General features: G+C 47.1%; 2 protein-coding genes across 4 annotated transcripts; both read left to right on the plus strand.

Annotated features, from left to right (window-relative positions):
- Positions 1-6: 6 nt before the first annotated feature.
- TRMT2B (tRNA methyltransferase 2 homolog B) lies at positions 7-7,905 on the plus strand. Of its 3 annotated transcripts, none has more exons than XM_030497736.1 (12): positions 7-430; positions 1,769-1,823; positions 2,407-2,526; positions 2,917-3,016; positions 3,453-3,523; positions 3,957-4,103; positions 4,253-4,347; positions 4,873-5,087; positions 5,216-5,317; positions 5,500-5,619; positions 6,598-6,697; positions 7,525-7,905. In XM_030497736.1, the coding sequence occupies exons 1-12, from the start codon at positions 255-257 to the stop codon at positions 7,649-7,651; spliced, it is 1,428 nt and encodes a 475-aa protein (XP_030353596.1). In that variant the 5' UTR covers positions 7-254; the 3' UTR covers positions 7,652-7,905. The 3 variants fall into 3 exon arrangements, with proteins under 3 accessions (XP_030353596.1, XP_030353597.1, XP_030353595.1); XM_030497737.1 differs by having other exon boundaries at positions 343-430; positions 2,394-2,526; XM_030497735.1 differs by lacking the exon at positions 7-430 and having other exon boundaries at positions 446-1,823.
- Positions 7,906-9,433: 1,528 nt separating this feature from the next.
- TMEM35A (transmembrane protein 35A) lies at positions 9,434-14,143 on the plus strand. The gene is made up of 2 exons (XM_030497738.1): positions 9,434-9,884; positions 12,647-14,143. Exons 1-2 carry the CDS (start codon positions 9,765-9,767, stop codon positions 13,031-13,033), a joined length of 507 nt encoding a protein of 168 aa, XP_030353598.1. The 5' UTR covers positions 9,434-9,764; the 3' UTR covers positions 13,034-14,143.
- Positions 14,144-14,396: the final 253 nt, after the last annotated feature.

The raw sequence follows: 14,396 nt of genomic DNA on the forward strand, positions 1-14,396 counted from the left end.
TCCGCCCCCGGCGCGCCGTCGGGACGGGCAGCGTGGCCGGGGCTCGCGGCTGCGGTCACCGCGGCCCCGGAGGGAAGTGCCGGTTCCCGTTCCAGGCACCGTGCCGTGGGTGAAGTACAAGCACAGACGGGCCGCGGGTGGGTTTAGGGAACATTAAGCGGAGCACGGTGCTTTTGTGAACGCGTCTCCAGCGGTGGAGCTGGCGGTGGCCTCGCTGTGCTGCTGGCAGCGGTGGAGCCGCTCTCCGTCCCGCCATGGCTCTGTCCTGTGCGCTGAGGCTACGGCACCGGCACCCTTTGAGCGCTTTCCTGAGCAGCCTGCCTGGCTGGGACCGCAGCTTGCCGGCAGAGAAGAAGGCAGCAGCACAGCGGAAGGAGAAGGGAAAGGCCGGGAAGGGCCGCAGCCTGCCCGGTTCCTCCTGGGAGGAGAGGTATGGCTTTTCCAAAACGCGTGCTTCCAAAGCACCAAGCACCCGAAGCGGTTCGAGCAATGGGTTGGGGGTTTCACCTCCACCCAGCTCTCCCCAGTAGGAATGGAAGAGCCAGGGCTCAGCTGGCTTCCCTGGAGGTTGGCCTGGGGATAGGAATAACAGAAAACACAAATGAAAAGGTCTAAGGGGAAAAGATCAGGAGCAGAGCAGTTGTCATACTGGCAAGCAAAAAGTAATAGTACATTTGATTTGTAGTTCTGTGCCTGAAAGTAGTTGGCATTGGGTGCTTTGGAAGCAACTCAAAAAAATCCCTGTAAGCAACAACAGTAGCTTATCCAGCTGTGGTGTGAGGTTCTCCATGGGCTCAGTGAGTCCGTAGTTGATCAGTTTGGATCATATCCACCTCACCCCTTACCTGTTAGGTTTTGGTTCTGTTTTTGTTTTATTTTTAAATCAGCTTTTCTGTGTTTTGTTCATGCTCACCCTGCCTCAGGTACAAGTCGTGCCAGGTTCTGAGGTTTCTCTCTGAACTATTGGGATGTGAGTGGCCAGGTCAGTGAGAGTGGGCAGCATGTAATTCCCTGCCTGTTACACACAAACTGCATTTTACTCTGGTGGATTTAATCTAGTACAGCACTAGCAAAAAAAAAAATGTAGTAGTGGCTGGAAGTGTGAGCAGATGCATGATGCAGGATGGATGCACTAAGTGATGAGAGAAGCATCTTGCTCATTTACGGGAAAACTCCAGGGAGACGGGACTCAGGCTGTCCTCAGAGCAGCAAGGGATGCCCAAAGCCTCTGAGAAAGTGGGAGAAAGCAACAGACCCCATCTGAAGCTACAACATGATATTTGTTTGTTTGTTTGTTTGTTTGTTTTCCCCTTTTCTGCCTGCACTTTGGTTTGATTTTTTCCCCATCTGACCCAGTAAAATTTGAATAATCGTTCTCCTGGCTTTACCATCCTGGTGTCAGATCTTGGGGGCTTGGCAGGGTCTCTCTGGGTCCCTCTGCGGGGGAAATGCTGTTCCTGGCCCTGTCCAGAGGGGATAGAAAGATAACTTGTTATGCAGGACACACAGGCATTGCTGGTCAATCTGCCAAAAGCTCAACCTGTCCTCTTGAGAGCTGGTCATTGTGGTTCCTGGGTCACTCTTCCAGCCACAAGTATTCTGCACTAGGAAGGTGCCATGAAAAGGGCAGCTTTGATGTTCACAGCCAGCTTTGGTGCAGAGCCTGTACCAGAATGGTCCTGCCCATGAAGCAGTTGGTAGGGATGTTATGCCATAAGGATCAGGATTTGGGTAGCTCTGAGCACTGCCATGATATTGTGCTTCCCAGGTTAGCAAACGCAGCGACTCCACTGTGGAGACTTCCCTATGAAGAGCAGCTGCAGGTGAGATGTGCTTACATGGACTTTTCTCTGTTGTGTTGCCCCAACTGTCCCTGCTATCCCTCTTGAGCAACAGCCCCGAGCATCTTAGTTGAGTAATGATGTAAACTCTTCAGACTCCATTTACTGCTGCTTTAATTCTTCATGAATGTAGAATTAATTAAACTAAAATGATTTTTTATTAAATTAAAATGATTTTTTTAATGTGGAATGAATTAAATGAAATGAATTAAATTAAATATGTGAAGGCTAGAACTGTGAGGTTCCCTGTGGGTGGGTATATGTGGTCACCAACAGCACAGAGGATGGGCACTCGCACAGTGATCCAGTCCAGCTGGTCACTGGGGCTTCAGGTTGGACCAAGTGCTCCAGTGTCTGTGGTCCCAGTGCTTTGGGACCACAGACACAGGATTTCTCTCTCTCCATTGCTCCAAGCAGCTGTGGTGATGAGAAATGCAGAGCTCCTCTGGGGCTATGTCCCACTTGCAATATTCCCTCCTGTTGGCCTTCCAGCGGTGGGTGATAGTGAGCTGCCCACTGTTGTGTGGACGTGTGAGAGTGTTTCTGGCTTAGGACTCCTCTGCAGGTAAAGTATAAAAGCCAGAGGAAGATTTTGCAGACACTGGCATCTCGTCTTGAGGAGCTGGGCATAGACACACAGCAACCTGGTGGACTCTGCTGTCCTCTCCAGCCTATAGTCCCATCGGTGAGTGTCCCAGGGGAATGCTGTCCCCTCTGAGCCATTAACAGTCTCTCACTCAAATCCCAAAGTGTCTCATGGTGGGGATTACTTGGTTGCAGAGAATGTGTCTGTGGCAGTCCTGTGACTGCCGGAGAGTTAACAAGCCCAGTGATTACGAACCCTTTCTTGTGCCCGAGCCTTCCCTGATAAAGCTGTTACCATTCTGTCACACGGAGCCATTCCTTCTTCCCAAGGGGAAGTACTGGGGGTGTTGTGCACAAACTGTTTCTGCGTTTTGCACATTTATGTGTATCTTCCCGTGTTGCCAACAGAACACCCAGGCTGGGTTTTGGCTTTCCTCCATTACTTTTTCTTTTAATCCAAGGCTTTACTTTTCCTTCTCTCCTCCCCCAGCCTGTCATTAATGGCTACCGAAACAAATCTACTTTCTCTGTGAACCGAGGACCAGATGGGAACCCCAAAACCGTAGGGCTGTATGTGGGAACTGGCAAAGGTCAGTGCAGGACAAGGAGCTGGGTAGAAAACTGCTGGTGTGAGTTGGGGCAAGGCTTTGCTGTGACAGCCCCATTCGAGTTAGAAGCCTGAATCCTGGGAGATGCCAACAGGAACACCAAGCCCAAGGCAACAATGCAAAACCTCAGTTCATCACCTTCTTAAGAAACACCAGCTTGGAATGTGCTAAATAGAGCAGTAAGGATGGCAGCTGTGGTATCAGCCCCTCCAGGATTTAGGGTTATTATTCTCAATTATGCTGTTCCCATGTTTTTGCCGTGTTCCAGGAGCCTGTGCTGAGCACGGAGAAGATGGGGGGGGGGAGGTGTTTGCATGTCCGTAGGCAACAGAGCAATGCTGGAGCATTTGGGATGTCTGAGGCAGTGCTTTATGTGCCCTGAAACAAAACAACTAAATATCTATCTCTCTCTCTGCAGCAAGAAATATTGTCTGTGTGAAAGCCAACCATATAGAGCACATACCCCTAAAACACAAGCAGGTAGCCCAGGTAAATATATAAGTCATGTCTTCCTGGACCGTGGAATAGGACTGCTATAACTTTTATTTGGGAGATCATTGCCATTTTAGTTACACTGTGTTGTCAAGTCCAGTTTCATGTTCTGGAAAGTTTCAGGCCTGACTGCGATTGATGGATAAAAACCCCTGCATGTTAATGTTGCAGCCTTTAAACTGTCCCAAAGAATGAAGTTAATCAAGTGACAATTCCTGCCAATCTAGTAAAATACATAAGAATTACAACTGAAGTTACTAAATGTCTTGTTTTCCAAGAACTTGGAAAAAAATTTCACTGAGTGTATCAAAATCAAACAGTAAAAACCAGATGATGCTGGTGGAATGGCCACACATTTGAGGTGCACAGAGTTCTGCTAAGATCAGGGCAGTTGTCTTCACTGTACAAGTGCTGTTTCCCCTCTGCTCAGTGCTATGAGGACTTCATCCGTCGCTCCCCCCTGGATCCCTGCCTCCTCTTCCACACAGGTGGCCACTGGCGGGAGCTCATGGTGCGCACCACCAGCTGTGGCCACACCATGGCTATCGTCACCTTCCACCCGCAGGAGCTGGGCCAGGTGAGTACATGGAGGACAGCACCATGGTAAGAGGCACATGAGCTGGGTGATGGCCCCTGGCTGACCTGAGCTTGCTGGGTGTATCGCTGGGGAGAGGTGTCTAATGGGATTACCCGAACAGCTGGCTTGTCCTTTCTCGCTCCTGACAGGAGGCGCTGGCTACTCAGAAATCATTGCTTAAGGAATTCTTCACATGTGGACCTGGAGCAATCTGTGCCTTGACTTCACTTTATTTCCAAGAGAGGTATATGTCTTGAGTGGAAAGAAAACCACCTCCTTTTTCTCTTCCATCTCTAGACAAATTCAAATTCTACCAGTCCAGGGACTGCATGAAGAGAACGGCAGATGTTTGGATGCCTTTTGTAGATGTGGTTTTAAGATGGCCACATCTTTTGTTTTTCCAGACCTGAAATACTTGAATACACTCTATGGCCCTGCCTCATGGGAGTTATGGGCCTGGGAAACGAAAGGAAAAAACCTACAGTGACTTCCCCAAGACAGTAAATCACATCAGCAGCAAAACTGGGGAACAGACCCTAAGACTGCTGCCTTCTGCAAAGTCATTTTGATTCTTTTAATGAATTACTGGCTGTGCAAATTACAGATCCCTTACCAAAAAACCATAATTCTTTGATCCTGTTGAAAGGCTCACTTGAAATAAAAGTTGGTGGAGGGAGAATCATCCTCCCCTGCACAAGAGCACCCTGGGAATGGGAATGAACTGCTTCTCTGCTGCCTTCTAACATCTGGTTTTTGTGTGCTCTGCTAGCACCATGACACGCTGCTCTCATGAACAGGCCCCCTTCCAGCTCCTTCATGGAGAACCACACATCTTTGAAGAAGTGCTTGGCCTCAAGTTTCGCATCTCTCCGGATGCCTTTTTCCAAGTAAACACGGCTGGAGCAGAAGCTCTGTACCGGGCAGTTGGGGAGCTGGGTCAGGCTGGTGGGGACACCATCCTCCTGGACATCTGCTGTGGAACGGGTGAGCAGTGGCTGTGTGAGCCTGGCTCCCAGGGCTGGTGCTTTACGTGCCAAAAATGATCCCCACTATCTAAAGGCTTGTTTCTTTAGCATGGATGTACGGAGTGTTTTTGTGTGCCTTGTTTCTAGGTGCAATAGGTCTCTCTCTGGCTCACCAAGTGTCCAAGATTATTGGTATTGAGGTGGTGGAGAAGGCAATAGAGGATGCCAGGTGGAATGCAGCATTCAATGGTGAGTTCAAACTTGCCGTGGCAGAGAGTTTCAAACTAACTGCTATAAAACTGGAAGCAGAACTGAGCAGAGGGATGCTAACAAGTCACCTCCACGCAGCAAAGGGTGGTACTTCATGTTATACCTAATGTCTGGTGAGACTTGACTCTGCTCAGTTCGTGCGGTCGCTTTCTGCTTCACAGGAATTTCAAACTGTGAGTTTCACAGTGGAAAGGCAGAGGCCGTGTTACCACAACTCCTATCATCGTGGGAGGATGCCCAACCTGTTGTTGCTGTGGTGAACCCATCCCGGGCTGGGCTCCGTAAGAGAATATGCTATTTATTTTCACCTTGAAAACAGAGAATTTTGAACAAGCTCTGTGAGACCTGTTGTACTGTTCCAAACCCCCTGATTAGTCTCTAGTTTCTTACCTTGTTGCTGACAGCTGCTAAAATCCCATAGTCTCCTGTTTCCAGTGCCTTTGTCATGCTTTCTCTTTAAAGCAGGCAGCTCTAATATTTTCCCCATCTTTCATAGCTTCTCAGAATCATTTAGGAGAGAAGGAGCCTCTAAAGATGCAATCTCCCAACTAAAGCAAGGCCAATTTCAGAGATGTATAAGGTTGTACAGGGCTATATAGTGTAGTCGAGATTTGAATGTGTCCAAGGGTGGATACTCTCCTGAATTTTTTTTGCCTTAATGTTCCCTAAATTTCCCCTTGCTGCAGTGCATCTGTTGCCTCTCACCCTCTTCTCATCTTCTTCTGAGAAGATTCTGGCTCTATCTTCTCTGTAATCCTCCATGAAGCCCCTGAAGATAGCAAATGGATCCCTGCTCACCTTCTCTACCCCAGGCTGAATAACCCCAGCCCTCACACACTCCTTGTGCATGCCATGCCCTCTGATCGTCTTAGTGGTCTCTGCTGGACTTGCTCCAGTGTGCACTGGGAAGTCCCAAGCTGATCCTGGTGCAGTCTCACAAGTGTGTGTGAAAGGTTCTACTTACCCATGCTGCTTAATTAACAGCATTTCTCTCATCCTTCATCCCCCTGGGAAGCAGAGGGATTTTTCCCACTGTTCTACCCTGCCACATTGGCTGAGCTGTTAGCAGCATGGGTCGCATCCCTGGTCTCCTGAGAGCTTGCATCTGAGACAGGACATGGCAAAATGTGTATATGCTTTTTTCCTCTGTATTTCTGACAGTTCAGTGCGGTTGTGTGATGCTTGCTGTGCAATCATTCCTTCTGGAGAGCTCACAGTGGTGGTGGGTCAGTGGGACAGCACGGTATCTGTTTTTACAGATTATAGGGTTGTGCGAGCCATCCGAAACTGCAAGTCCATCCGAAGGCTGCTCTACATCTCCTGCAAGCCAGAGGGTGAAGCCATGAGAAACTTTACCGAGTGAGCACCCTCCTCTCTTCCTTTTCTTCCACTGACTTAGTGACAGACCCTGTTATGTCCAGACAAGGACATATCTGAGCTTGGTTTAGGAAGGTTTTTGTTGCAAATGAGTTTCACTGGGTGAGTTCTGCAGGTGTGATCCAGGACTGGTCAGTGCGTAGTCAGAAGTGCTTTATGCTTCTGTGTTACTTTGGGCTTACCTGTAAGGTGGTTTAAGGTAGTGGGTATTCTTTGGAGTTTATGTTCCAGCAGGATGCTTTAGTGCATCAATAAGGAATAGAAAATAATGCTCACATGCTATAATGGCATCATGCATCCTTCCCTAACACAATAGCACATCTGGTTGCGGGATACAGAGTCCACCGGGTTCACTGCAGGGAGGTTGGCCCATAGCTAATGAAGTACAGCCAAGGGGATTTAGTCAGCTGCTTAGTGTTAATCATGTAGCCAAGTCTTTATCTGGGGCAGTCCCATTTGTAGGTGTTAAATCTGTCTGCAGGTAACCAATGAAGGTAGTGCAAAACTGAGGATTATTTCCTAAGGCTATTAAGTGTCTTTCAGCTGGGATGGCTTGTGAGAAAGGGAGTTTTAAACCTGCCACTGACTCTTCAGCTTGTCCATGAGGTTTTCAGGGCTGGTTTGGGATTCAGTATTGATGGTTCCAGACCTCAGCCAGTGTCAGCTGCAGACTCTGAAGGATGATACCTCCTTAGTACATCCTCTGTGCTACTGTACACACGATGTCCCATAAGATATACATCCCACCATGATAATGGTGGGAAGGCTTCTGCTACTGGTCTAAAGGATGCTCTCTTTGCTTTCCACAGGTTGTGCTGCCCACCTGACCCAGGGAAGAAACTGACAGGAGACCCATTTGCCCCCACGTTGGCTATACCTTTTGATATGTTTCCTCATACTGTTCATTGTGAGCTGGTGCTGCTGCTTACCCGCTGACAAGGACATAGGTATGCCAGCTCTGAGAGCTTGGGAAGCAACCTCCTGCAGTCCTGAAGACTGGAGTCTATGTAGTTATGGATTTTAACTTATTTTCTTGACATTTGTATTAAAAAAAAAAAAATTTTGGTTTTGCTCTTACTTTGGTTGCCTAACAGTGTTCTGTAAGGAAACACTCAGATTTCTGGGGTGAAAAGTTTCTCTGTATTTCATCACCCTTCCCTCCCCTGCAAACCTCTTTGTGGGATGTTGGATAAAGCAGCCTGGAAAATACCCTCTCCCTGGTATTGTGGGTTTTCACCATCAACTATGAATACAAAATACTAAAGTCCACTGTACTTTTGAATACAGCCATGCCATTAGTTCTCTGCTTGCTTCAAGGATTTTTCAGGTGTTTTTCAAGTTGGTAGTGAACTTGCAATGAAGAAACTGTAGGAACTAGAAATCCGCATGCTTCAATGGGAAAATGTTGACTTTTGGGGTCTGGAAAATATTTCCTGTATAAACTTCCAAACCCAATATTGAATCACTGTCAGGTATGTGGATATGTTGGAGGCAATGAGAAAGATTTTTCTATAAAATGAAGAGAGAATAGATTTCAGCGTGTCCCATCCTCCCCCTTCTCTGCTAATGCTGGTTGGTAATCTAAATATGAAGTGTCCAGTGAAAATGTCAGCAGCAACAAGTTATTTCCTCATCAGGTTGCTCTGCAATAGCCAATTCAAAAATGTGGTGTGTTTTGTGTCTGTCCTGCCATGCTCACTGACTGGTGAGCTGTGATCCTCATTGTTCTCTTCAGCTCTTCAAAAGATGGAGTTGCTACAACCTGGAGATAGGTCTGAGCGAGCAGTTCCCTTGTGTTTGTGAACTCCATGCTGTCTACAGGGCTCCCGTTACTCTTTTAATTTTTACTTTTATGTTGTATTGAAGTTACCTTTTGGTTTATCCTGGTCATCTACACCAGAGCAGAACACTTTCCTACAGTGAGGCTGTTAATTTGACTCTTTCCTGCAGAAGAGGAGTGGAATCCTGCAGGATTCAGCCATCTGATATGGCTGAATCAAGGCTGATAAATTTCCAAGGAAACAGGGAGAGCTGTCTCTATTTTTCAGACTTTAACTCCAGTCCTAAGCAACTCTGAGTTTGGAATAATAACCACCACCAGTTCTCAAGCCATGGGAGCTTAAAATACATGAGTTTAAGACCTGAGACTTACTCCACTAGAAAGGGGAGGTGATGGGGAGATTCCTGCTAGGCACAGGAAATGTCACTCTTGTACTATCCCATGAGAATTTTGCACACTGTTACAGTCTTTTGTTTTCAGTTAATAGCAAGGGATACAGTTTTCCAGAAGTTCTGTTTTGTACAATTACACCTTGGCTTCTCGCTGTGAGATCTGAATGGATTTCTGCTTAGCCTGGATATGCTTTTGTTGAAAGGAAATTTGTTGCAAATTAGAGGGGCACAGTAACAGAGGATGAGGAAACCTTTCCACTACTCTCTGGAGAGCTGAACATACCGGGCAGTTTTTATCTGCAATGGGGAAGGGTGGCACCGTGGCCTCACTCTTTTGGGCATCAGGTTTCAGGACAGCCATAGGGACGACATCTTTTTTTGCTTATCTGGGGACAAATACACAGCAAATAACCCCATATTGGTGCCTGAGCACCTGAAACTGAAAGCTGCCTATGCACAAGAGACCTCCGACCACTCTTCACAGCAGGTTGCTCCCACGCCGTCTGCTAACACATCCTTGTTTTCTCACTAGTGAGCAACTGCACTTTGCATCCTGCATCCCTAGAACTGGCTCAGTTTCGTCTTTCTGTGTGTAATTTATGGAACGCCCAAGGAAACAGAGGATGACTTAATGGTAGGAGCGGTGGGAATGCTCATCGCTCGGCAGGTGCTAGAGCTGCCTGGCTCTTGCCTGCCTGGCTGCGGGGCATTAGGACCCGGAGGTTGCTGAGCGGAGGAGGCTGAGTCCCCCTCCCGCTGTCATCCTGCTGCCTCTGCAGCTTTATTCCTCATCTCCTTCAATGGTGGCTGACAGCCTCCCGCTCGGGCGGGCAGCCACAGCGAGAAGGCCTCGCTAGGACTGGTTCCCGGCGCCTCCATGGCATCCCCCAGGACTATCACCATAGTCGCCCTCTCGGTGGCCCTGGGGCTCTTCTTCGTCTTTATGGGGACCATCAAACTGACCCCTCGGCTCAGCAGAGATGCCTACAATGAGATGGTGAGTACGGCGGTGGCAGCATGGAGGGAGAAACATTAGGGCTGTCTTCCCCTCAACCCTGTGGCAGCAGCAGTGTTTAGAGTGGGATACACAGAGGGTGACTTCTCTGGGACCCTAAGCGATGGGTGGGAGAGGGAAGAAGCTTATCTGTCTCTGCATTTGACGGACACAGAGAGAAACAAGCAATACGCACTGCCATGGATATCCTGGCAGCCCTCGCCGGGCTCTGTCTGAGCGTATCCATGGAGAAGGAGGGGAGGGAAGGAGGACAGGGTAGCAGAGCACACCAATGTCTGCAAAATATGGGGACCCAAGGATCTCTGAAAAGCAAGGTTTGAAGAAGCACCAGACGTAGCAGGCAGGTATAGCTGATCCGTGGGGGAATACCTACGTCTGAACTGGGGGTAGGAAAAGCAGATGCCTGCTTTGGCAGCCAGATCATCATCCTCAAAATTCCGTGCAAGGATAATGACACCTACTGTCCCTACCTCACCAGACTGAGCAGGGATTAATCCATGACTGTGAAATGCATTGAGATTCTTAGTTGGCAGAAGAAGATATTATTAATAGTCACCTTATTATTAGTTTAGGAAATAAGCTTCTCCTCCTTTTGCTTAATGGAAAGAGGTGAGGAGAGGATGGAGAAGTCACTGTGTGCATTTCCCAGCTGGTGAGCTAGTGCTGCTCATCCCTGCCCAGAGCCAGCCCCGCTGCAGAGCTTTGCTGGCTGCAAGCTGCAGGCAGGCAGCTGCCACATCTTGCTGCCTTGCCCATGTTTGTTTATTCTCCTGCTGGCCCTGTCACATTTATTGCAGCGGCTGAAAAGCATTGGTATAATTTTTGTGCCCCTAAAAATACAGTGCTGGAAGTTTCCAGCACATTCTGTTCTCTCCCTTCGCTCCACCTGCCCAGCTGCTTTTCCTTAGCTCGCAAGTAACATCTGAATCGCAGTGCCTCATCTGCAGCCCAGCACAGGGATCTCACAGAGGGGAATCACTAAGATGAAACTCAGGAGCAAGAGACAGAGATGAAGAGCCCAGGAAACAAAGCTATTAAGCTTCTGCTACATAAGCGGCAGGAAACAGCAGTGAGACTTTGCATTGCAAAATCCTTGCTCTGTAAAATATTTCATTTCTCTGTCCCTTTCTGCTTTACCAAGAGCCAGGCCTACAGTTACGAATGATCTCCATTTTCAGAAAGAGAACGCAGAGGCACTCGGATATTACACAGCACCATCATTCTTATGTCATTCTTAATAGCCCATACTGTAACATGTTATGGCTCATTAGGCGTTCCTGCTTTTGCTGTGCTGCATACCAGGGTGGTCTGTCATGTAATGGAGACAGCGAAAACCTGATCTTGCCCATCAGTAAGCATGGCTTCTTGCCCCAGGCAAATAAGAGAACCTCTGTTATCTACCTGCAACACCAAACTGAAGTTTTTCATTCAGCAAAAACCAGACACACTGGTTTGTCTATTAAAATACTTAAAATTCCAGAGAACTCTCAGACATGCTGATAATACATTTCTCTAAAAAGCTGTATCTTTCACAACTGTACTCTGCTCTGAGGATTTTATTCACTGATGGTTTAAAATCCATCCTTATAATGAATACACTTGAAGTAACTGTGTTGTGAGATCTTCAATTATTTGGTAGCAAAAATGACAATGCTGTGTATTTTTGAAGTGCCAGCTCCTCTTAGAAGAAAGCAGCAAAATTTACAGAGACGTGGGGAAGTTCTGTCTGCCTGTAGTGCAGGTTTCCAAAATCACATGGAAGTAAATCTACAATGTGATCAGTACCTGTGGGAGCTGAACGGCTCTGTACCTGAGATTCGGCTTCCATTTCCTTCTCCCTGATTAGAAAGCAGAGAACATAGTGGCAAGAGTATCTGCAGGGACAGTATACTCAAGTGTAAGTGGAAATAATTTCAGTGTCTCAATAACTAGGACCTTTATTAAAATATATAAAAAAAGGAAATACTTGATTGAAAAAGAAAGCAAACAAAACCAATAAGCCCACAAGCACCTAATGTTGAAATGCAAGAACTTGAACGTGTGTAAGGACAGAGGTTGTTTCTTCCCTGAAACAATGAGGCAGCTGTGTAAGGAGGCTTAGTCTTCCAACTTACACTGCTTCTAAATCAAGCGTAAACCAGGAAGCAAAGGATATCACAGGTCAGCTTGCTTTGATCTGAGGAAAGAAAGGATCACAAAGGTATGTAAGCACAAGAGAGGGTTGGTGAATCTCAGTTCTGATGTATAGTCCCATGCTAAGATTGTACTGCCCCTAAACACCAGGATATTGTAAGTTGCTGTGAGGTAGAAAGAGACTTCTCTTTTTACTTGATGTGCCCTGGCTTTGCAGGGACTAGGTGTGTTGTTTAATTAGGGACTAGCTACTCCTGGAGAGAGGTCCTTCTTTTTTTTAACGACATGGTTCTGCATTGCTAATTCTAGCAACTGTAACTTCAGATTTCAGGAGAGGGTACACCTGGCCTGGTCCTAGCTCCAAGGATGGGTGATAGGTTGCAGTACTGTTTTTCAGCAAGGAGGCAACAACTTATAAAAGGGAATTGCAGGCTGATGTATTAATATCCCTCCAACAGAAGCTTTAGGGATACAGATTGGGTATTGTGCTAGAGGGTGATGTTTGAAGTGATCTTTAGGTCATACTGTACATCAATCTATTTCAGTAGAACTCGCCTTTGCCTTTACTTTCTCACATTGTGGTGTTCTATGCTATTACTTCTTCATTTCAGAAACGAGCATACAAAAGCTACGTGCGGGCTCTCCCCATGCTGAAGAAGATGGGAGTCAGCTCCATCCTCCTCCGCAAGAGCATTGGTGCCCTAGAAGTGGCGTGTGGCATTGTCATGACACTGGTGCCTGGTCGCCCCAAAGACGTGGCCAACTTTCTCCTCCTTCTCCTTGTGCTGGCTGTGCTCTTTTTCCACCAGCTAGTGGGGGATCCACTCAAGCGTTATGCCCATGCTCTAGTCTTTGGGATCCTGCTTACCTGTCGCCTGCTGATTGCTCGCCAGCCGGAGGAGCAGCCGCCAGAAAAGAGGATCCTGTCAGTGAACGGGGATGAACAGCCACTCATCAATGAAGCAGCTCCTGAGAAAGGCAAAATGAAGGTATCCTAGTTGAGTGCATGTCAGAAATACGGACCCTCGAGGCAGCTCTCTCCAGAAAACCACCCAGAAAAAATTGTTTTTTATTTACCTATTTATATTTTTTGTCCGTCTAAATAAAGTTGCACTTGGGGTCTGAGAGACACATGGTATGTCTACATTGTAGTCTTGCTTTTGCTGCTGCCCTGTAATGTAGTTAAACACAAGCTAGCTTTCACTGGGATAGCTTGGACGTAGTGAACAGCCTGGCTGGAATATGCTGGCCTCAGCAGAAGCTGCAAAACCAGCCTGAGAGCATAGACAAAGACTCGAACAGGTAATCATGCTAGCCTGGCACTGCTGCAGTGCGGAGAACAGACCCTGAGTATCAGTTGAAACCTGGCCTGGAAGCACTTCTGCTACATGGCAGGCTCGGCAACAGCAGCTGGGTAGAACATAACCAGGGTGACCCTGTGCTGGCTTGTGTAGCCCCATCCACGAATCTATGTTTTGTTTTCCATAGTCAAGGGGAAAAAGGACCCTACCAAGCATAAAAGTGCTGCTGTTGTGTTTGAGAGAGGGATCCCTTAGCCGCTGCTGCCTCTGTGCCCAGTCCTTTCTTTGGACATCTAGGGAAACCATAGGATGAACTATTCACATCTTTCTCAATTTCCACGCTTTGCAGAGGTTCTAAAACTGGGAGAATGGCCTGATAAAAGTCATTTTTTGCCCGCTTCACACAAGGCAATGACACCTCTTTATCCTTCTTGGCAGAACGTAAGGATCCCTGGTGAGGGGATGGGGAGCAGAACTGCACAAAGAACTCAAAAGATCTGTCTGCTGTTGGCAAATAGCATCATGCTCCCTATTTCCTTGCAAGAAAAAGATTCCTTTTTCCACAACCACTGCAGCTTCATAGAATTGTTGGTTACTGCTGATAGATGAGGGTCTGAACATGTCCAGGTACTTTGCTGTTTATCCCACATAGCTTTGGTGGGCTGGGGGAAGTCCTAACAGCAGAGCCTGAATCCCTGTGTGTTGTATTTGAAACCTTAGAGAGTGTCCTAAGAAGCATGTGTTACCTCAGAGATTGTTTTTCTTGATGTTTGTCTGTTTGCAGTTTTTCCTTATTTTCTTAATTACTCACAAAAATAAACTTTTTGAAATTTGGAGAAAAATGTCTTGACAAAAAAAAAAATAATCTATTTTTTTTAGAGAGACACATTTGAAAGTATTTTTCCTGTGCTCAAACGCTGCACCTAAAATGGGCAGAATCATGCCAGGGGGATTTCAGAAAAAGACAAGGTGATGCAGGATCAAAGCCATCTGAACATTACTGGGCTTTACATTCATAACGACAGGCATTTAAAACAAACACTTGATCATGAAACACTCT

This window comes from Strigops habroptila, chromosome 9 (genome assembly GCF_004027225.2).
Source record: "Strigops habroptila isolate Jane chromosome 9, bStrHab1.2.pri, whole genome shotgun sequence".
In the NCBI taxonomy this organism is placed as follows: Eukaryota; Metazoa; Chordata; class Aves; order Psittaciformes; family Psittacidae; genus Strigops; species Strigops habroptila.

Coding starts and splice junctions, on each gene's coding strand:
- TRMT2B (XM_030497735.1), top strand. CDS start 1,449: ATGCTGTTCCTGGCCCTGTCCAGAGGGGATAGAAAGATAACTTGTTAT. Junction 1,824..2,406: donor CCTATGAAGAGCAGCTGCAG/GTGAGATGTGCT, acceptor ACTCCTCTGCAG/GTAAAGTATAAAAGCCAGAG. Junction 3,524..3,956: donor AACACAAGCAGGTAGCCCAG/GTAAATATATAA, acceptor CCCTCTGCTCAG/TGCTATGAGGACTTCATCCG.
- TMEM35A (XM_030497738.1), top strand. CDS start 9,765: ATGGCATCCCCCAGGACTATCACCATAGTCGCCCTCTCGGTGGCCCTG. Junction 9,885..12,646: donor GAGATGCCTACAATGAGATG/GTGAGTACGGCG, acceptor TCTTCATTTCAG/AAACGAGCATACAAAAGCTA.